Below are 24,672 nucleotides of genomic sequence, written 5' to 3' on the forward strand. Positions count from 1 at the left end.
GAATTATAGATTTTTAAATTAAAATATTAATATCAAATTACCGAGCATATTCTTGTGGATACGGTGATGAATACCAAGTTTGGATGTCGTATTTTCCAAACTCAATTGCTGCAGGACTCCTACCTTGAGGTTCCCGTGGTATTGCATCATGTCCCATAGCCTAATAATCAAATAAGAATTATCTATTACATTGTTAAATATAAAAATATTAATTTTCGGGTTGGCAAATTTCTCTTCTTTTATCCTTTTGAAATTGAAAACAGATTTTCAAACAATAAATCAAACCTAACAAATCTACTTTTAAAAGTAGAATAAATGTTCGAGATACAGTAATTATGAAATTCTTTAAAAAAATTTTCAAATCAAATTTGTGAAATGTTGTATCAGAACATTCAGCATTTATAAAACACAAGTACAGTTCCAGACAGGTGTTAAGTAATTTATTTTTGTCTAGTCTTAATTTTTCCTTTAATTATTAATTAATTGGTCAATTTTCAGAACAAATTGCAATTACTAAATCCGAGTCAAATATGTTCTAAATCAGTGGTGCGCAAACTATCTTCATTTCTGACCCCCCATTGTGTAAAATTTTGTCGCAACCCCTGGATAGACAGTAGACATTCAAACCTCTATTAGAGGGCTGAATAAAACACAATTTTATGAAACAATAGTTTTATTTCTGCATATGAATATAAATATTTACTTAATGATAAATACTTTTACAAACCGTGGGTCGCAACCCATGGTTTGCACACCACTGTTCTAAATTACATTATTTACAAATGTAAACATCTAAAAACCTAGTTATTCGTTTAAAAACAAATGATTGCCAGATTATATTGAACTATGTTAACAATTACATGTTAAGCAGTTTAGCCTAGAGCAGGGGGTCATCAAACTTTTTTCACAGTGGGCCAGATAACTGAGAGAATAATGAGCACAGGCTATATAACCATTTTGTTCAGTACAGCATACTGAATACACAATAAATAAAGACAATCAGCATATTTATTTACCAATACACAAACACAATTGCTGCAGCAATCTTGCAATCATTTCCCTTAGAAACTTCATTGCAGATACGTACACAAAAAGCACTCTGATATCCAAAGTCACAAAATGTTGCTGAATTTTTTATTTCACTGATTTATCTAAAAAATTATATTACTGTCAGATGCAAAAATCAGATTGAATGAATTTTGGCACTTTTTGTACTTTCTCACCATACCGGGCTGTGTAAATACTCACAACCAATAACTGGTGTGAAAAATCCAAAAACGGCAATTTCCATGGCAATTCATATTAGACGAGAAATCTTAAATTAATTAATAATATATTCATAATTAAGTGATAAATTTAATTATCATAACGTGCACACATCGTATCCCCATAGGTTAAAAGATTATTCGAAGTGGCTCGTGGATCCCTTCCATATTTAGAATTTTCAGAAGCAAGGCACATTCCAAATTTAAAAACCTTTGAATTAAAGAATCCAGTTCCAATGAAAGAAACAAATTAAGCCTGATGAAGAGCCCAGGAAGGCCATCGAAAATGTTTGTCGTTTTTGGATTTTTCACACCGGTTATTGGTTGTGAGTATCGTATTTGGCACATTTACTTACACTTATTTTGATTTTTTTTTACATAGTAAATTTATCTACAGTCTATGATATTTCTCTATAAATTATATTTTAGCTCCTTTGTGGCGCACAGTGCGGCAACAAGCCAGATGAATTGAGTTTGGTGATCCCTGGCTTAGAGGTAGTCAATAGGTTCTACCTCTTGATAAATTTAAATTTAATAATTATAATTAAATTAATATTTTAATAATTAATTTCAATGGTTCTTGGAAGAAAAGAACTGGCTGAAAGCAGGGCTTGAACCTGCAACTCCTGCATACCGTGCGGTTGTGTTGCCAGTTATGCTACCTGGACTCCGTCAATCTTTGCTTCCAGAACTATTAATTTAGATAACCATACTGGTTACTCAATTATTAATTAATTAAATAAATTATTAAAATATTAATTTAGTTATAATTATTAAATTTATCAAGAAATGGCACTTATTGCCTACTTCTGGGCCAAATTACTTAATATTTAATTATTAATAGTAGCATCAATACAGCCAAATATAATCTGATAATTGTTTGGCTTTAAATTACATTATTTTTGATTGTTTCAAATTCTTAGTTTTTGACTGTACAAATACTGAATGAATTGTGCCATTAGTAACTCATCTGCTTATCATGCAGATGAGTTACTAATTATACTACTCAGACCATCCAATCTTTGCTTCCAGACTGATTAATTTAGAGGATACAGCCTTATGAGTAGTGGCTAGAATTCCGACTTTATCATTTCATTATCATCAATATAATCTGAGCTTCGTTTCTGTATAATTTTGTTATTATTTCCTTAATAGCAATGACAAAGCACAGAATGGTCTGCAAAAATGTTTAGCCAAGATCATTTTAGTACAGTCCTGAATAATAAAGTTTTAATACTTTCTTCATTTATTTTTCTATATATATTAAAAAAATAAAGAAATGAGAAAGTAAAAAAATATATATATTGTTACTTTCTCATTTCTTTATTTTTTTAATTAAAAGAAAAATCAAAAATCAGTCTTGAAAATTTCTGCATAATTATGAAACATTTTTTTAGAAATAACAATTTTCAGATTTAATTAAACATCCAAAACATTTTTGTATTTATTGTACAGTAAGACCCCATTTAACGCAGTTCCTAGACGACAAAGCGCTAAACGAAACAGCATTAAACGAGATCATTTTAACATAGAGTAAATAGAGATAGAGAAACACCCGACCAAAAATAAACAAATTTTATTTTAATTTTAAGTTATTTTTATATTAATTTGCATAATAATATATGTTAAATAACACAAATATATGCACACAGAAGTGTAAAATTCATTTTTTGTGATGAAGGTCCTGACTTTTCTGAAATTCTTGTTTTTTTTTTTTTTTTTTTTGCAATAAAGTAGGGAAGTTTCATTTGTTGCTTTTTTCTTTCTTTAAGCAAATGTTGGTAGCAGAAGATCACATCCAAAACACCTTGTTTTGCTTTTACACTCCTTTCAACATCTGGATCATTCGCTACAGTTTGATCAACAATTTTGGTTATCATTACCAAACTTTTACTAAAGAAATCTGTAGAGAAATTCTTTGGGTTCTTCGCTTTCAGAATCACTATTTTCCAGTTCTACATAAATTCGTGGTTCTGCCAGTTCCATGATGTTACATTTTTTCAAAATTGCACCAAACAAACAGATTTAAAGAAAGTACACCTTTTTCTGATTGATTTGTGTTTGTAAATAATCGTATTATATACAAATTAATGAAATACTGCGATAATTTAAATCATCGTAAATTTTGAGCTTTTTTTAGGCTTCGAGCAGACCACATTATATCAAATCAGCATTAAGTGAGGCAGCGTTAAGCGGGGTCTTACTGTATAAAATTTTATATCTATCATGACGAATACATTTTTAAATTTTGAGGCATCGTTTTAATGTTAAACATCCACTAATTTCTTACATTTCAACAATAAACTATTGCAAAAATTTATTAGATTTTTATCAAAAAAAGGCAACAGTTTCCAATCAATCCAAATTCTGTAATTTCTTTCTTTTACCATTTTACTTTTCAATCTTAATACGATTTCAAAAATACAAAACAACAAATTGTGCCAAGTCTGTAAATGAAAATAAAGTAAATTTAATCATTTAACTGTATTAGACTGTTCACAACATGGTAATATTAAAAAGATGTATTGAACAGAAATAAATTTTTATAAAATAGTCACCACCTACAAAAGAGCATATTATTTATATAAGTCTACTTCAAAACTTCAGTCTACTTACAAAAGAGCATATCTGAAGTTTGCTTTTATAACTTATTTATCATAGAAAATATGTCATTTATAAAAGAGATAAACAAACTAATACAGTTTTTATTCAAACAGTAATTTTGACATCTGCCAATTACACACAGATACACAGCATTAAAATTATTCAAATAATATCCAAAGTTTTTGGATCAAAGCCACAAATAGACTGTACATAGAAACCAAATGAGATTACAATAAGAGTTTGTTGATCAAACATTCAATTAGCAAACGGGAATCAAAATATAATTCATTGCAGCTAAGTCTCTTATCTACTTGTAATAAAGATTATCATTAACATATTGTTAGATTTTTGAAATCTGAAGAAATCAGTGTATCTGAAATCCATCATAGACTAGGGAACAAGAAAGAAATATCATCATAGCATAATAATAAATAATGCATAATAAGATAAGTTATTATATTCTAAGAAAAAGTACAAATATGTACAAATACTCCAAGCGACCTATCTTAACACCGGCGACACCAACATCAAACGCAATTATAATAGGTTCTATAAAAGGAAACTATTAACGAAACGACACACATTATACGACAGTTCGGCACGTCGTCGTCCATAATAATCGAAATTTCGGAAACACGCACAGAATGGATGTCGAAATAACGAGACACAAATCAACTGTTAGATATCGATACAGATTATAAAGTAGAAAATTAATAATAATAATATATAAACAACAGTTCTTTTTTAAAAATTGCCTCAATAATGATTAGTATTTTTTGTTTTATTTATAGAAAACTTTTAATAATATAAATAAGTATATAAACAAAATTCATTTACATTTAAAAAATGAAATTATTTACTTTAAGTGCAGTTTCCTGTGTTTTCTTAAAAAGATTAAAATCTTTTAAAGTAACTCCAGAAGGTAGTTGCGGTTTGGATTGATCAAATTCCAATAGACCTAAAAAAAGGAAAAACAAATTTATTTTCTAATCATTAAATCAGTAAATGTAACATAATTAATGATTTTAAGAGATTTAATTTCTCAATTTTTCAATAATTGCATTAAATCTGTATTTAATCAAACAGTTAATCGATCAAGATCTTAAAAAAATATCAAGAAATGTATATAATTTAAAGTTTAAAACGTTAAATATTAAACCTTCGATTAAGTTTAATTAGAAAATAATTTTGGAGATTGGCACAAACGGAAACGTTAAGTAAGATCCCGGCCAAATTTTAAATTATTTAAAAGTTTCGAAATACAGAAGATTTGCGGAGGGGACGTCCTACATATTTCTATCTGAACTTAAAGCACAATTTTATTTATTAATTTAATAACTGATTAGTTCTACAGAGCACATCTACATTCCACAATTCACAAATTGTTTTAATTAATGAAGTATAATTATCCGCTAGACATCGAATGAGATTAAATACGAACGTCGACTTTGACGGGAAAGAAGTTTTAAACTTTGAACCACGTCGATCTAATCTTAGAAACTTCGGATTCCAAAGCGGTTAAGCGCCGTTTTAACGTTATCCAAGGACAGAAAAGTAAATTTCAGAGAGTTAAATGCCCGAAAGTATCGAAGAGAAACGGCAAACTCTAGACTCTTACCTAACGACGACGAGCGTTAAAACCGGTGGAGGAAGACGGTGACGAGTGCCTTCGGCGGTGCAATTTACTCACGGACGAATTTCCGGTAGAGATCTTACCTAACACCACGTAATTGCCCCTAACGTTACACCGCGACCACCCACGTCACTTTTAAACTTCCGACTTTTACAACGGCAATGCACATCGTAAAACACGTTAAATCTATTGTGTCGGTTCTTAAAGAAACGACGCCACTTTAAGTAAAAAAATTCCAAAGAATTACTCTCAAATAGAATTACCGTGACGATAGGACTCCGGTGGGAAAGCCGATAAAATTAAACAAATACAGTATAACATTTTAAAAATACATTAAAGAACAATAAATGGTAATTTAAGATTCGTAATATAAATAGCGACAGTCGATAGAGTCGACAGAGGTAGTGGCTAAATTATTTATAAATCGTCTAATTTAACCATTAAACCAAGATACGATATCCTTAAACTCTGTCGTCTTTAGAACAGATACGCGGAAGGAACATTCGATCCTTTTTACTTAAAACAGAAATAATATGGTCCGACGAAAAACGATTAATGGTCGAATGCGAAAAGGTAAAACGCAATTATCTTTAATCTTCGAATCCTTTCGGCTTTCGAAAGTTACAATCAGCAGACGATTATTCGCTTTCCGTCGCTTTAATTAAAAACAGAACGTACAATTCTTACTTACCGAAAATATCGCGTGGCGCGGATGTCACACGTGTCCGATAAAACCATCGATCGCGCGCTTTTTTGCGTCGATAATACAGAAATTTCAATTTTATACCGAACACATTTTTTCCAGCCCCGATCCGTCCAGATAAACTTCTCGCTTGACGATTTTATAAAATGGATAGGTTTTTAATCAATTTCTAACTTGATTAATGTCCAAAATAGTAGGGTAACCCGGCTTCGAAAGACGAGCATCCGGTTAGGCACTCGAGTGACACCGGAAAGCGAGTGGCATTCTTTATCGGGGAAGAGAGCAGCGGTATTTATTGGCCGGAAAACGCCCCCAATTTTGCGTACTTCCTTTCGGACCCGGGAGGAAGAGCGCGATTCGGAAGGAAGGTTTCCGGATCAGCGCTTTGTTTGCCTCTCCTTACCACCGGTGGCACCCTTCTCCGATTTGCTCCGATTTTTCCAATTTGCGCGTCTGAAGCTGGGTGAGTGTCCTTATTTAATTTCTTTCGAAAAATGGCCGACAAATTTACATATTAAAAAATACGTAAAAAAGCTAAAATGTCATGATTTTCGCCACGTCGAATCTTCGGGAAGAACAGTCTTCCATTGCAGAGACGACTTTTTATTAGAAGCTACACCTCTGCAATGGAAGACGTTGTTGCCGGTGATTCGACGTGGCGAAAATCATGAGTTTTTTAATTCCAAGCTAAAATTCTCGAAAATATCAATGATGATGAAAGAACTAGAAATTTTATTTTTGTGAATTTCTGTTAGGTCCGAAATGTGATTACCTGTCGAAAACGACTTCGTGGTGCGATGTTTGTTCTTAGATGGCGTAAAAATATTACTTTTAAGTATTCGCCTATAAAAATACTACGCAATTGCCGTAACGCGTACATTCCGTAGAATTTTCTGTACCGACGTAAATTTAAAAGCTTGCGTCCACCAAACCGGCCCGGGAGACAAAAACGATGGCATTTTTGAGTAGCTTTTGTAATATCCGCGCAATGGCGCGCCCGAAAGCGCCGACTAAATGCGTCGGCGCCCAAACCAAAGATTATTATTAAATTGTAGAGAGATAATTCGCTTTTAAATTTGTAACGGATTTTCATTGGTTTATAAAAAGAATTTCGCTTTCCCTCCGAGATCCTAACCCGTTCTATATTGGCGATTGGACGCCACTGTAGAATGGGTTAGGATCCGAGGAGGTAGCGAACGGATTGTCTGTCTCCTTACAACTTAGAGACCATCCATAAATTACGTCCGCCTTTTCTTGAAATTTTTACTCCCCCTCTTGACCCAGTTTGCTCAAGTTTCCGAAACTGCTCCCCTCTTCGGACGTCCAACAAAACTTGACCCCCCTTAAAACCTTTATCACTTTACGAATGATACATAAGTAGAAACAAAACATATAAGAAATTTTGAAATAAATGTAATAAAATGCATAAACTGTATGAAATTTAATGAAATAAACTGGACGGCCACTGAAGATTTACCCCCTTCTACCCCTCTAGTGTGGACATCATTTATGAACAGCCCCAGGAAAAGAACTCTCCACAGCAGGAGAGAAAGAAATTCGGTTTGGTTTCGCCGTTTTAATTTACATCCAGACACGAATTAACGGTAACGCCTATTTAAAAATACTGACTTTACCTCCCTCACGGGTTAAATTTTTTGCTCAAATTTTCAGAAGACCGTGAAAAAAAATTTTTCGATTAAATCACTATACGAAGGATTGTACAAATGTATTATTCTTCCTTTACGAGGTCTGACTCGAATGGTACTCCGGAAAAGACTTGGAGAGTTCGTAAGCGGATCATTGTTTAAGAGGAATATTCGCAATCGCCTAACGTTACGCATAATTAAATTTTAAAACGTATTTATAAAAGAGTAACGCGATTTGACAAAACTAGCGCAACGCATCATACCGACGGTAAAAAATTAACCTCGTTCGACGAAAATAAACTATCAGAAAATATCAATCACTTCAATTTTCCTACGAACTTGCCATGTAAATACGCACGAATATAATGGTAATAAAAGCCCGTTAATTAACAGAAATGGCGAGAGGATGATGATTTAGACAGGAACGTACAAATATAAAATTTAAATCAAAATATTTTCCGAAACTTCTGACGTAACTGAAAGATAGAGATAAAAATCGGTAGAGAAAATACATTTACGCGTTGAAAATTTTTCTATTATCCAGCCCGGGTCAGAGGCAAGAGTATCTGACGTCCCCAGGCAAAGAAAATTTGGATTCCCTTATACAGTACACACATATATACACACAGTATATTATATTACAAACACCCTACATGTGAATATTTATAAAAATATTATCACTATAAACATTAAAAAAATTTATTATCTTTTCTTTGTTTTCTTATTTATGAGTAAGGTTGGCGCTCCCAGGCCATTGTCTAGGTTAGCCTAGTGGTAAAATCGGCCCCGATCGTGTCAATAAAAAGTCTCGAATGACTTCCATGCAATTCCAATAATGGTGGCTGGTAGCGTAATACTCTTTGTTTACACGAAGAAGGCTAACTCCGTTAAGCCTTTGAACCCGATAAATTTTCCTTGTTTGAACTAAACAGAGTTAGCCGATCCCCGTCACTCTTCTGACTTATTTTAATACACTTTACTCCGGACAGTTAACCTTATTTAAAATGGATTAGTGACGTAACGTTACCTCCGTCTCGACTCCAGAACTTTCGTTCCATTGTTCATAATACAGTATTTTACTATGTATAGAAAATGGATGAAAATAGACTGCAAATTGTCTATTTCTGCTGCTCGATTTTAGGTTTGAATATTTCAAATCTTATCCGTGAAAGCACAATTTTTATAACAAACAATTATTTAAAAAATTTTCTTTAACTTAATCAATTTCTTTTTAATTTTCTAACACTATCTATTAGTGTTTTCAATAATAAAATGAAAGACGGAGGAAAGACGATGAACACATCGATATACCAAGCAATGTTCAATGATAATTTTATAGTTATTTAACAACAAAAACATTTAAATTTTTAGTTTTTTTTTAAAGAAAAAAGTAAGATATAATTTTTAGACAGAATTCATGCACATTGTTTACACTTGAATTATATTTTAATTATGTTAGTATATATAATAATTAATAATATTTTTCGAAATAAATGCAAAAAAAAAAAAAAAAAACAAAACTTTAGATATCAGTATATAAAGTTTTTAAAGTTACATATATATATATATATATATATTTTTTTTTTTCAAATACTTATATCTTACTTTTTTCTTATATATATATATATATATATATATACATGAAAAACTTAATACACTATAAGAAAAAAAAACAGTCAATCATATAAGAAACTTATACAAGTTCTCCATATTTTAGAGATTGCCGAATATAAAAAATTTAGATCTACAGATTATATGACATCCATGTAAAAAAATCCAGCAGTGAGCTGTGTAACTTTCCCAGCCGTTATGAATTTTATTTAAAAATAACTTTTATATTATAATAATTGTACTAAATAAAATTGTGTGTGGTGCCATGTGATATGCGATTTTATTATAAAACCTTTTTATTTTACTAATTATTATAGGATGGCAAAAAGCTTAATATTAAGGATAGTGATGAGTTTTATAATAAAAAAAAAATTTTGAAGGCTAATAACAAGTAAAATCTTCATTGAGTCTGATCCCACTCCAGATAAGACAATATGACATGTGATCCCCTCTATCTTCCCACCCCTTGACATTTAACTACCAAAATTTAACGGCATTAATGTCCCTTATACACGAGCTACCGTGACAAATTCTGTTTCTTAATAGTTACCTCATTCCGAGATATTAAATAAAATAGATGCCAACACGCACATGGAATTTTTTTTTCATTGTTTTGATTTTTTGAGTTCAGGGATCTCAAATCATGTAGATTTGCAAAACACCCAGAGTTAAATTTAACACAATTAAATGTTTTCCCGTTATGTATACATAACAGCTGGAAAAGTAAAAGGAAAAGAAATTTAAGTATTAAATGAAAACGAGTCTGGACATTTATACTTAAGAATGAAAAACTGCCTAGTTCCATATTCAAAAAGAAAGTCATAAATATCAATTTTAATATATAATAATAAAAAGTCTTTTCAAATAAGTATATATATCAAGGCATACATCTAAAAAATGTAAAACCCTTTTGATTACAAGTCAACTTTTACTGAAGACCTAGTGAAGACTGTACAGTATATAAAAATAGTATAATATCAATATGAAAAATAAAATCAAATGTAACTTTAGTTACAAATATTAAAGACACTAGACATCTATTAGTACAGAAGTTAAATAAGGATGTTTCCATAATAAATTTTGTCAAATAAATAATAACAACAAAGACTATAAAATGAAACTATTGTAAGAATTTATTAAAACTTTTAGTAAAAAATTAAATACAGTAGCCCCTCGTTATATCGCGCTTGTCGGGAGACAAAAACTAAAAGAAAACCGCGATATAACAGAGTACTAAAAATTCTGGGCTAATACTAAACAGATTATACATGCTATGCAATCTCTATCCTCTATTCTTTCATCAGCAGTGTTTGATATAAAATAACCTTAGTTTTGTGATACTGAATTTTAATCATGGCTATATCATATTAAACGATGTTTACGTAACCATCGATACCACCAACGCCCATTTAGCATTACTGTTTCTTTAACAAAAACATTTAAAAGACAAATACTGTCCATGTATTTATCTTTTAAATGTATCAGTTGCAATTTTATTATACAGTACTAGATTTCACAATAAATCGCTTATTAAAAATTCGTGGAATTTATATTTTTCAATAAAAATTATAAATACAGTAATTGAAAGTTTTAAAATAATTATTATTGAACATATAATAGTAAATCAAAAATTATAGAGTAAAAATTCTCTAAAAAGCAAAATAAAGTTACTATTGTATAAAAATTTTAGAATTTTCCCTTCAGAAACAAAAAAATCTTTTCCTTACACATTACACAGTGAATTCAAAATTTCACACCTTTATGTGATTTGACCTTATTGCGTCAATTCACTAAAGGCGTGAAATTTCGAATTCACAGAACTTGTAAAGGAGGAAACCGTACTCGCAACCAATAAACAAACAACTTTTAATATCAAAAGGAAACATAAATGATAATTGATCCGTCCACCTGTTTTCCTAATTTATATCTTGACGAATTTATTTTTTTTTCACCCGCAGTGGTAGTTTCGAGGGCAATGATAGAAATAAAATAACGTATTTCGTTGCAAAAAGAAATTCAATGGCAATTGATATTTTAAAATTTATCGACCGGAGTGCTTTTAAAATTTAGGGAACCAAAAAAAGGCGTCATATATCCGAATTCGCGATATAACGAGGGGCTACTGTATAGTGTGATTCAAATTAAGTTGGTACCCAATGTAAAAACATAAATTTCATTTTGCTTTACCAGTGGTTGAATTTAAAGGATGGCAGAACACCAGCCTATATATAACTGATCCCGCTTAACATAATTCTAAATAATTTTGTTATAAATTATACCATAAAAGGAAATTTCCTGTGTAAATATAAATTCTATTTACCTGAATAATTATAAATTATCTTTACCACCACTTTCAAAATAGTATATACACAAATTAAACCATATCATTTGCCCAATGATAAAAATCATACTTTTATTTATAAAAATAATAATAATAATATAGACGAAAAGTTGTTAATTGTAATTAAATAATAATAAAAAGTTACCATAGAAAAAGATATTTGTTTTATTAAAAAGAATAAATTAAAAATTTATAAAGCAGATAATCATTCTGGTCCTTTACATTCACAGATATAAGAGAAGAAACTTCCTGACTGTTGCAAACAACAAAAAGATAGAAAAGGATTCAAAGATTAATACATAGCATACAAAAAAAATAAAAATAAAAGTTTTTCAAAAATTTTCCTTCCAAGTTTTTAGCTAGATTTACATTAGTAAACATTTACAAAATTTTTAAAAATGTAAAAAAAAATTTTTTTGTAAAAAAAGGGACTGTGTTATACTTTAATTTCTCAAAAAAGACATTTCAAAGAATAATGAAACCTCTACTTCTTGACAAAATTTTACACCCTTGACAAAGTACACATCTCTCAACAAATTTTTGCTTGTAGACTGCTACTGGAGCTGGAGTTTTATCCTCCCTGTAGGTTTATAATAGCAAAAGATAGGGTTTGTCAGTTTTTAAAACCCAGTTTTGAAAAACTGGCTTTTTAAAGAAATTTACATAATTTGAAAACTGGGTTTTCCCAACTAAAAAACCAGTTTTTGAGCTTAGACTTAAATATAAAAATTAATTAATTATTTGATTAAAAATAACATTCTGACACAAAATCGTCTCTAGCATAAAACAGGAATATTGTTAAATACTAAAATTCACAAAACTAACTACAGAAACAAAAAAGGTCCAATTCTCTCTACAATAGGGAAAAATCCTGCAACAACAGAAAAATGATAGAAAGATTTGTACACTTAAAAAAAATGTGTTGTTTTAGCTTCAAATGACATCGGTGCTTCTCACACGTAGAATGAAGCAGAATATTGTAAAATTGAAGAGCTCCTTAAAGTTTTAGGACCAATACATTTAGCAGCTGATGCCTTAGAACGACAAGATTTGCATCTTATTGTCCTACTTATTTACAAGTGGAGGTGTATTTGAACTTTTGTTATATGAATTTGAAAAATATGAAAACTGAAATTAGTTCCAACATGCTGTAGAGGTATTGTATGAATTCAAGAGAGAAGACAAATGAGATTAGTAACACTTCTCCTTTATTTACAAAATCCACAATGTTTGAACAAAGTTGTCTAGTGTATTTCTTCCACTAGTTGCAAAAATCTGCTATTATTAAGTTATCTGGACAAATATTATCGAGATAATATCCAAATTATTCTATAGAAGATAACTAGGATGATGAAAAAGTGGCAAAGAAAATCAAGCGATAGCTTTAACAAATGCTATGGAAAAATTGATACATAAATATCTTCAAGAACCTGAAGAAATGACTTTGTCCAGCCCTAAAACACTAAAAAAGGACTTTTTAGTATTAGAGAGTACAAACAGAAGAATGAAAAATTTAGATTTATTATTTTTTAATACTTTAAAGACAATTAAACCCAGCTCAGTAGCAAGTGAGAGTTTTTTCTATTTTCGGCAATTTTGTGTGCAAAAAAAAGAACATGGTTGAGCAATAAATCTATAGACTCTCTTTGCTTTTTAAAATCGTATTTTCTTAAGAAAAATAAGATATAAAATAATATTTTGTAGTCATGCATTGTTATTCGTTTTTCTTTATGGTTTTATATGAAGTAAATTTTATAGTTTAATGTGATAATCTAGCAATTTCTTTTTTGTTTTGTTTTGTGTAGACGTAGGTCAATTTTATTTTATGTTTTTGAAATTTTATAAATATTAAATAAATTAAAAAGTTTTAAAAGGAGTTATAAATATTCCTTATCTCCATTTTTTGGAGAGGTGAAAATTCAAAAACCACTTAAAACCAGTTTCCTAGAGAAGTTGAGATTTGAAAACTGGTTTTTTCATAAGTCAGTTTTTCTATAAACCCTAGTAAAAGACAGGATTACAAATGATAAATTTGCTAAACATAATGTCTTTGACCATCAGTGACAAGTAAACACTGTCTACTATATAATATTTTTGAACTTTTTTGAATTTTTCCCAAGATTTAGAGGGATACTTTTTAATATTTTGCAAATTAGTATTGTTTAATTAGACTTTAACTTTAAAAATATAAAAAAATGATTTTTAAAGATGTGATTTTATTAAAGAGTAATCAGATTGCTTTGGCAAAATAATATTAAAATCACTCCACTGATGATTTGTTTACATCAGGTGGCTAATTATTTGAAACAGACTGTAGAAGTAATTTTCTTTATTTTAATTTTCAATTACTTGTTAACATTAAAAATGAACAAATTAGAAGTCTAGGGGAAAAAACAATACTGAAAATATTTGGAAAGTATGAGAAAAGTCATAACAAGATATCTCTAATATAAGGACATGGATCCTAAAATTCTGCAAATTTCAAATTTGTTTAAAATTTTTTATTTATTTTAAAATAAGGCTTTTTGAATACATATAATTTGTTTAATGTTCAGATGACATGATCAGGACTGTAATCAGCTGAAACTTGAACTTTAGTTTTAACCCATTCCATTAACCTTTGGTTAGCTTTGATAAGGTGAAGTTTGGCCTCAATCTTGTCCTTCAACTTCACTAGATCCTTGGTTGGAAAGCTAGATCCAGCTTTCCAACCAACTTTTTGCTTCAGTTGATACCAAAATTTCAGTTGGTCTCAGTTGCAGAACATGTTGAATACTAGTGTCAAGTTCCAATACCTTCATACCTCTTATAAAATCAAAAATGGTTCTGGAATGGGAGGAAATGGGTCGGCACAGGTGCTAAAAGTTTATTTGCTTCACAGGCAATGTATTGAATTCTATATTGGTCCGACTTCGTACCTGTGTTGCAGATGTAAAGAGTGGTGGTCGTCTGATCAGAAGACATATCCTTGGTAGGGTAATATTTCTTTACGAAGGTATTAGCCTCTTCCGAATGCATTTGTTGCTGTACACTTTTTTGGTGATAGGAAACAATGAAGTCTCGTGAATGGCTCTTTGGATTAACTGCTAGCCAAACCAGAAACTTTGGCAAAAACCCCAAGTGTCATTTGAATTTGACTTTAGTATACAAATCTACTGTAGCCCTTCTTAGGTGAAATAGTGATTGTTACCAGCACATTCTCTTCCATCTAAAGTGAAATAGAACTTGTCATCCATAAACACATGAAGAATATTTGATACCTTTAGAAAAAAAAACAAATGATGATACCAGACCATACAAGTTGTAGAAAATAGAATTATTTTGTCAAAAGTTTCCTCCCTTCATTCTGCAAATATGTGAAACTTTTCATTCATGATATCAAAATGTATATGCAACAGAATATTAATATATAATCCCAACAGTTCAGTGATGTATTATACTTCTAACAAAAACTTTTTTTTATATTACTTTATATTATATAACTTTATATTAGATGAAATTAAATAAAATCTTTCTTATCATTTCAGAGAGCATTGCTATATTCATTTTTTTACTAAAGTAAAAAGCACAGTTCTATATATGTTCAAACTGGCTCCATATAGCAAACTGTTTGATAATCCTGATGATTAAAAGTAATTTGTGCTCATGTTACAAAACCCAAATTACTACACAAATCTATAAACAGCATCATTATTGTCATATCAAAGCAATGATGACTATAATAATACTAAAATAGTTTTTTTAAATTAAATTTTAATTGACAATGGCAAACATTAAAACTTTTATTTTTATTATATTGCAAAGAACTAATTCTGGAAAAAGATTTCTAGAATTATCTTAATTGCCAATAACTGATCAACTTTGGAACATGAAAATCTGATAAGAATTAACGAAAACTTCCAATTCTCATTAATTTTCACACAGTATTTTTGATCTGTAAATTTTTCACTAAACATTTAAATTTTCTTTTTAATGAAGAAAATTATGAGCTATTATCAATTATCAATGAAAATACATTCATTCTGAAAATTACTTACCAGAATCTGAAATTGAAGAAAAGTTCTCAGACAAATTTTTCTGTCTCTCTCTTTGTAATTTATTTCCTGAGACCCAAGATGCCCTAAAATAACCATAATGAATTAATATTTAAATACTGATGATAAAATTTAATTAAAAATACATACTTAGTTATATCTTTTTTCATATTCATTTTGTTTCCATGCTTCTGATATCTTTGTTTAACATTAGCTGCCATTTCCTGTACTAGCTTTCTGTCTTTATTTTTGAAGTTATTCCTTCTTAGACAAGATCTACATCTCCATGTTCCTATGCAATAAATTATTATAATATGAAATAGATTATTATTACAGTTTGAACAAATAAATATTTCAGTTATATTAAGTTTATAATATTAAGTTGCATTGCAAGAAAAGTTAAATGAAATGAAATACATAATAATTATATAATAAGATGATTTTTAAAATAACTTTAATTGTTCACTGAAAGATAAATTATTATAAAAATAAAAAATTAAATCATACAAACACCAATAATATTAATATTTGACTTCCAAAAAATTTAATTCAATAACTTTATTGAAGTCTTCTTGAATATTTATCAGAAATTCTAAAAATAAATAATACCATTGTGAATTTTTATAAAAAAACATGACTGCCATTCAAGATATAAGAACTTGATATGAAAACTATTCATTGCTAGTTTTTGAAGATGGTGTTACAATAGCTGCAATCTTGACAAAATAATTTTTAAAATACCACAAAATAAAACTACCTGCTTAAGTTGACTTTATGTCTTACAGTAACAATTTTGCATAATTCATCATGAAACTTAGTAAACACAGATAACAATATTAGAAGTTCCCAAATGTTTCTATCTTCAGCTTTATTTTATGTTAAGAATTTTTTAAAAAAAGATTTTGTCTCAAGTTACTAGTGTTAAATTACTTAGAACAACTAAGTTTAAATTTTTATTTCTGTAAAAAAACACTTCAAGAAAATTCTATGGAATTTCTGGGGACAACAATACCATTTTGAAAATCTTGATTCAAAAAAGAATTTTTGCATTATTTGAACAAATTATGTAAAATAAGCAAAAGAAAATCAATCTGGAGCAATTTATTCTGACAAAAACTAAATGCTGGTAATCACACAAAAAGTTCAGTTAAAGCTTTTAATTAATAACAGGCAAAAAAGGCATTAGTTTGTGATAAACAAAACTGAAATTGCATGAAAATGACTTATAACAGAAAAAATAAACTTTTCTGTGCAAATACATATTGAACTTTATACCTTCTTCTCTGGTTAATGCATTAGAATACCCTGGTATAACAGTTTTCAAATCATATGAGTTTGAAGACCTCTTTCATATGATATGCCTTCTGCGGTACTTCACACTTTATGGCGGGTATTTGATTAAATTTGTTGCACTTACACGAATGAGAAATGCTAGCAGTTGACTATAATAAAAGATTAACTGGAATTGCATGGTATTTTTATTATATTTTTTGTAATGAAAGTAAATAAGAAAAATCAAATTTTGGTTTGAAAAATCACTTGTGAACCCCTCCCTGACTATTAAACTCTCAGACTCTCAGAACTCTTCTGACCACAGTTTCTGAATTGCCATCCTAATGTATTCATATTCTTCTCATTATTTTGAATTGTGATACTTAGAATTTCAAATAGTAATTCTGCATTTCTCACTAACATATCTTTTCTGACAGTTTGAACTGTATTAACAAATGTTGATTCTGATCAGTGTTTGTATTTCCTATTTCTAATTATTGCCAATAAACTGAAGCCTGTTTGAATCTTAAACCAACTCCATTCTTTTTAAATTATACTGTAGCATTCTCATAGTACAACTATCTTTACAGTGAAGTAAAAGTAGCTGTAGTATGGTTATTAATAGTGCAGTTAAATTACCTATAATAGCAGCATTCTCCCAAATAATACCAAAAAACACAACTGTGGTACTTTAGATGCCATCAAGATAATTATATTGATTCAGAAATCTATTAAAGGGTAAGAATTAAAAACAACTCAGAACAGCATATTATCATTTTGTCAAAGATTCAGAATTTAAAGAGTCCATTTTGGCATGGTAAAACTTTTTGTGTTAAAGTAAATCAAAAAATAATTCATAGCATAAAACAAAATAAATTACAAGCATATAAATTTTAAAGAGTGCACAAAATTCTATGAAAATATTAAGACAACACAGTAGGGACAATAATGAAATAAAATAAAATTTTCATTTTATTTAATAGTAAAAATATTCCTGTTTTACAATAAATTGTTTTTGAATAAAATTTTGGGTTCTTTGAAGACAACTTGTTGTTTTAAGATTTAATCATAATTCTTTTCTCATTTATGACCTCTGTTATTTTTATTATTTCTAAAGATCTAAAAAAATCATTCTCACTAAATGTTTCCAAACTTTTGAATATGAATGTTTCAAATTAAGATAAAGGATAAGTATTCTTTTCATTTCTTATAGTTTGACAAGCCTAAATAAGAGCTAATAAAAATGTAAATATATTTAATAAATTTCATTCTTGTATGCACAGAAATATTTGTTCAAAATATTCAAAATTTGTTCAAGTAATTCAAAATTTAAATAATTTTATATAAGAATCACATCTTAATTAGAATTAATTATGACTTGACAAAAAGTATCACTGATATAAAAGATACTTTAAGAAAAAATATATGCTTTTAAAAAAATAACCATTATTTTACAATATACAATTCCTGGCAAAATTATGTAGTAAAAATCCTGGTAAAAATTTTAAACCAGTTGAAAGGCCTGATGCAGGCAAGGCATCAGGGCATACAAAATATATGCCCCAATCCATACCCACACAGTAGACCCCTACTGCATGTTCCAGGCATTCTGTGACAATAATGAATTCCTATTACAAATAAAAATAATAATATACTGATTATTATACTGTAAAAATATAAAATAAATGTAAAATAATTTATATTGTTAATTTAAATAATAGCTAGGGGCAGCCCTAGTGGCTGTTTTTGGCATACTGTGACAGAACCCAGTTTTTCAGCTTTATATGAAGCATGCAATACCATAATGTTGTAAATGCCAAAAAACAAACTTTTCAGGAGAGAGAAAAAACACTTTTTCTAATGAACAAACTTTAATCAAATGCTATAAAAATTATTTTAACAATTTACACTTTGGAATGAAACATTGGGTTTAATTTCAAACACCTAAGTATGATAGTAAGGAATGAAAAAAAGTTTAAAAACAGGGTTAGAGCCATAACGTTGTAAATGCCAAAAACAATTGCAATCATAAAATTAATGTTTCTACAGCTGAAAAACAGTTTTGAATACCAAAAACTTACATTTAAATTATTAAACACAATTTACAAATTCAATATCAATTAACATTTAATTAATTTTAACATTAAAAACTGGCAATAATCTATTAGTGACTGCTTCCTGGCTTCAACAATGTTGGGCCCACAGTTTTGGTACTTGAACTGGGCTGTAATCTTTATCAATTGTAATATAATTATGATAAAGGAAAATATAAACAATAAAGTATTAATTTAGTGTAATAAAAGTTAAAATGTATTTAAAAACTTCAAATTTGAAAGGTTAATGGAAGTCCAAATATCATTTTTAAATATCAAATAATAAGGTGATACAGGTTAACTATTAATAAACTGGCATTCAGTTATCTGGTTCTGCATAAAAAAACTCACTGGTTACAAATTGGAATAACAAAATGATGTAAATGTAAACCGTAACATTTTACGCACCAAAAGTCACGTGGCTTGCACTTAGGCACTTAAAACGTTATGGCTTCACATAATTTCATCTTCAAAATATAGCCACTTAGAGTGTCACTATCGCCACAATATTTTTGTGTAGGAAAAAACATTGCATTTAAAATTCATTTCTTCAATAATATGTATTTTGAGAAAAATGGCATTTACAACCTTATGGCATTGCACGCTTCATATAGTAGATTTTACATACATTAAAAAATTTTGGAAACAAAACTGAGGAAAAGTTAGGGAATCAATCAACTTAAATAATTTAAATAGTATTTTGTTGATCCATCTTGAGTTTTTATGACAGCCTTAGTTTTTTCAGGCACGGATTTCACTAATGAAAAACAATATTTGCTATCAATAACTTTCCAGTTTTTCTAAATATCAGTTGAGAGATCTGATTTGCAGTATGGAGCTCCATCCTGGACCAAATTCTTTAATTTGCACTATACGTTTTCTATTGGGCTACAGACTGTTTGCTGGCTAATCTATTGTGTTGATGTGCTGTTGCTGAAGAAAATTTTTAACAGTTTGAGTCCTATGACATGTCATATGTATTGTCATGTTGGACATCATTGCCACCAAATATATTATCAATGAATAAAATAAGAAAGTTCTCCAAAATGTCAATGCATACCTGGGCATTAACTGTTGATGTAATAATGGCTGGCTCACCTGGTCCTTTACCTAATATGCAACCCCAAATAATAACTGAAATAGGGAATTTTGTTTAGGCAATGATCCTGTAAGCTTCTTTAAAACTGTGCTGGACTAAACTTTCAGCATCATCTCTGTGATTCATTGCTGAAGATCACTTTTGTCCAGTTGTCTACAGTATATGAATGTTTTGCTTTGGCCCACTGTAACCTTGCTTTCTTAGGTTTTTGTGACAATGCCAGTTTTCATTTTGCTTTTGTGTATAAAAATCCCGTTTCTTTCAATTTCTCACTGTTCTGTCACTGATACTAACACCCCTTCTTTCCAGTTTCTATTCATCTTTTGTTGTACATTTCCTATTTTCAAGATATATTGCTTTTAGTTTCCTATCCCAACACTTTGATAACTTTCATGGTTGAAAAAGTATGTTTTTCTTTTATAATACACACAATCTGTCTATACTTGCATCAAATTTTAGACTGATGACTGTGAATAACCTGCATCTTTTGCAACTATGTTGAATTATCATTCTTAATGAGTTTTACAATCTTTCCAATTGTTTCAATGGATAATTCCTTTCTAAGAGCCATGGGTTTTGTTACGTTAACAAAAGAGAAAATCATTTAAGTCGCTATGAGCATTCACTTTATATTAACACTTACTATTTGCATACTAAAAAATATAACAAGCAATGTTTTACATATACTAAATGTAAGATAATTTTATAATTTTTTCTTCTGTGATGTTAAAAAACTTTATATATTTCATTTATGTAATGGCTATGTAGATTGTCCAAATAATTCTTAATATAGGCAAAATGTATGACTACTATTAGAAAATTATTTTATATTAATTGCTTGTTTTATTTCTTTGTTACTTGCTTAAAACATTATAAAAATATTCTCATGATGAAGTGTTTCCATAATTCTTGCCAGGGGTTGTATAATGTTTTGTACTTAATTATCACAAGGATGTTTTGTAATATTTACTAAAATTTAAAAAGTTTAATTGAATAATTTACCTTTTAAATTTTTTGAGACAGGAGGTTGTAAACAATTTGAATGATAACTTTGTTGACAAGAGTTACAAGATAACATAGTTTTCTGAAAATAAAAAGTAATGCAATTAAAATCTGTTTCAAGAAATCCTTACTAGTTCAGAATTTAATTATTATATTTAACAAACTCTGAATGAAAAAGTTGCTTAAACTATTTTATTATTTTATAATAATTAAAATTTAAATTATATTGTTGCTGGACCAAATATACTGAGATGGGGAAAGAGTCTCAAGATAAAGGCTGAAGATATATATACATATATATACTTGATGGATTCAGCCTTTATATATATATAGTAAGACCCCGCTTAATGCTGATTTGATATAACATGGTCTGCTCAAAGCCTAAAAAAAGCTCAAAATTTAGGCTGATTTAAATTATCGCAGCATTTCATTGATTCGTATATAATATGATTATTCTCAAACACCAACAAATCAGCAAAAGGTGGCAAAATAGTGCACTTTCTTTAAATCTATGTTTGTTTGGTGCAATTTTGGAAAAAATATATCATCATGGATGCCATAGGCAATAATGGCTTCACTTGGCAAGAATTAACTGATGAATGCATGAATGAAGTGTGGAAGAAGTTATGGCTGAAGGTATCCAAGAATTCTCAACAAGGCTTATTGCTGTATCGTTAGGTTGAACAAACTCAACCTAATCGGTACAGCAGGTCTAGGAGATGTAGACGACTGGGATGTTGAGGAGTTACTGCAGGTTTCTAGTGAGAGCCTTACTAATGATGACCTTCAAGAACTGGCAGAACAAGGAATTTGTGTAGAACTGGAAAATAGAGATTCTGAAAACGAAGAACCCAAAAAATTTCTCTACAAATTTCCTTAGTAAAAGTTTGGTAATGATAACCGAAATTATCGATCAAATTGTAGCGAATGATCCAGATTTTGAAAGGAGTGCAAAAGCAAAACGAAGAGTTTTGGATGCAATCTTCTGCTACAGGCAAACATTGGAAATCACTGCTCCTTCAAAAGTAACATTTGCTTAAGGAGAGAAAAAGTGACAAATGAAACTCCACAACTTTATTGTAAAAAAACAAGAATTGCAGAAAAGCCAGGACCTTCATCACAAAAAATGAACTTTACACTTCTGTGCACATATGTTTATATTATTTAATTTGTATACTAATATAACATATATATAATAAGAAATGTTTACTGGAACTAAATCTGAAATTAAATCTATTTCACGCCTTTAATGTGTCCAGCATACTGTTAAATTTTCATTATGAAAATTTAACAGTATGCTGGACACATTAAAGGCATGAAATAGATTTAATTACTAATATAACTTAAAATTAAAGTATAATTTATATTTTTGGTTGCGTGTTCCCCCTATGCCTATTTACTCTATGTTAAAATGACTTTGTTTAATGCTGTTTCGTTTAGCACTTTGTCGTCTAGGAATGCATCCCCCCGCATTAAAATTGGCATTATTTTTGAGTTTCTCATCTTTGTTATAGTGGCAGGTGAAGTTTTGATGATTTACAACCTTAAGTATAAATGATACAGCTGTTTACACATGACAGAAATGGAAAATGCTAAAATGGATAAAATCACTATTTGTGTGCAATTAAAAATATTTGTTTTTTAAGAAGATGAACACAACAAAGAATGTGGCAAATGTGAGGCAAACATTGGAAATCAATGCACCTTCAAAAGTAACAATTTGCCGTTGGGTTGCTTGATTTAAAGAAGGTGATATGGGCCTTGAAGATGAATGTCCTGGACCATCAAAAATAATAACAACTCCAGAAATAATCAATAAAGTGCATGTTGTTTTGAGCGAACAATGAGAAGATGGCTAGAATCATAGGCATACATCACATTTTGCATGTCAAATTGGGCATGTCTATGATATCAGCAAGGTGGGTGATGCACTTACTGAATGCTGATCAAAAACATTTAAGAACATGCATGTCCAATAACAATTTAAAGCTGCTTTAACAAGGACCAAGTAAATGTTTTGCACTGTTTTGCTACAGTTGATGAAACTTGGCTTTATCCCAATATTCCAGAATCTAAACAGCAATCATCATGGCGGTCATCCACCAAAGAAGGCCAAACCATTTCCATCAGCTAGGAAGGTAATGACCACAATTTTTTGGGATTTGAAGGGAATACTTCTCATTGATTACCTTACAAAGAACCAAACTATCAACAGGCCATATTATGCTGCTTGTTTGGACCAATAGAAAGCAGCAATTACTGAGAAAAAGAGCTGAAATAACTCAAAAAAAGTGCTATTCTATCATGATAATGCATCGTCTCACATACATCACATTGAGAGAAATTGGATCACTTGCAATTCCAAGTTGTACCCCAATCACCCTATTACCAGATCTAGAAATGACTTTGTTTAATGCTGTTTCGTTTAGCACTTTGTCGTCTAGGAATGCATCCCCCCGCATTAAAATTGGCATTATTTTTGAGTTTCTCATCTTTGTTATAGTGGCAGGTGAAGTTTTGATGATTTACAACCTTAAGTATAAATGATACAGCTGTTTACACATGACAGAAATGGAAAATGCTAAAATGGATAAAATCACTATTTGTGTGCAATTAAAAATATTTGTTTTTTAAGAAGATGAACACAACAAAGAATGTGGCAAATGTGAGGCAAACATTGGAAATCAATGCACCTTCAAAAGTAACAATTTGCCGTTGGGTTGCTTGATTTAAAGAAGGTGATATGGGCCTTGAAGATGAATGTCCTGGACCATCAAAAATAATAACAACTCCAGAAATAATCAATAAAGTGCATGTTGTTTTGAGCGAACAATGAGAAGATGGCTAGAATCATAGGCATACATCACATTTTGCATGTCAAATTGGGCATGTCTATGATATCAGCAAGGTGGGTGATGCACTTACTGAATGCTGATCAAAAACATTTAAGAACATGCATGTCCAATAACAATTTAAAGCTGCTTTAACAAGGACCAAGTAAATGTTTTGCACTGTTTTGCTACAGTTGATGAAACTTGGCTTTATCCCAATATTCCAGAATCTAAACAGCAATCATCATGGCGGTCATCCACCAAAGAAGGCCAAACCATTTCCATCAGCTAGGAAGGTAATGACCACAATTTTTTGGGATTTGAAGGGAATACTTCTCATTGATTACCTTACAAAGAACCAAACTATCAACAGGCCATATTATGCTGCTTGTTTGGACCAATAGAAAGCAGCAATTACTGAGAAAAAGAGCTGAAATAACTCAAAAAAAGTGCTATTCTATCATGATAATGCATCGTCTCACATACATCACATTGAGAGAAATTGGATCACTTGCAATTCCAAGTTGTACCCCAATCA

At 29.9% G+C, this 24,672-nt stretch overlaps 1 protein-coding gene across 1 annotated transcript in view; it reads right to left on the reverse strand.

Annotated features, from left to right (window-relative positions):
* The window catches only part of LOC136979374 (histone acetyltransferase KAT6B-like), a 139,350-nt gene that overhangs the window by 39,039 nt on the left and 75,639 nt on the right, over positions 1-24,672 (reverse strand). Inside the window, 5 exon segments of the mRNA XM_067275317.1 lie at positions 42-160; positions 4,730-4,827; positions 15,841-15,923; positions 15,988-16,129; positions 21,304-21,385. Coding sequence (XP_067131418.1) covers positions 42-160; positions 4,730-4,827; positions 15,841-15,923; positions 15,988-16,129; positions 21,304-21,385 — 524 coding nt within the window.

Source organism: Centruroides vittatus, unplaced genomic scaffold (genome assembly GCF_030686945.1).
Source record: "Centruroides vittatus isolate TY-2023 unplaced genomic scaffold, ASM3068694v2 contig_620, whole genome shotgun sequence".
Taxonomy (NCBI): domain Eukaryota; kingdom Metazoa; phylum Arthropoda; class Arachnida; order Scorpiones; family Buthidae; genus Centruroides; species Centruroides vittatus.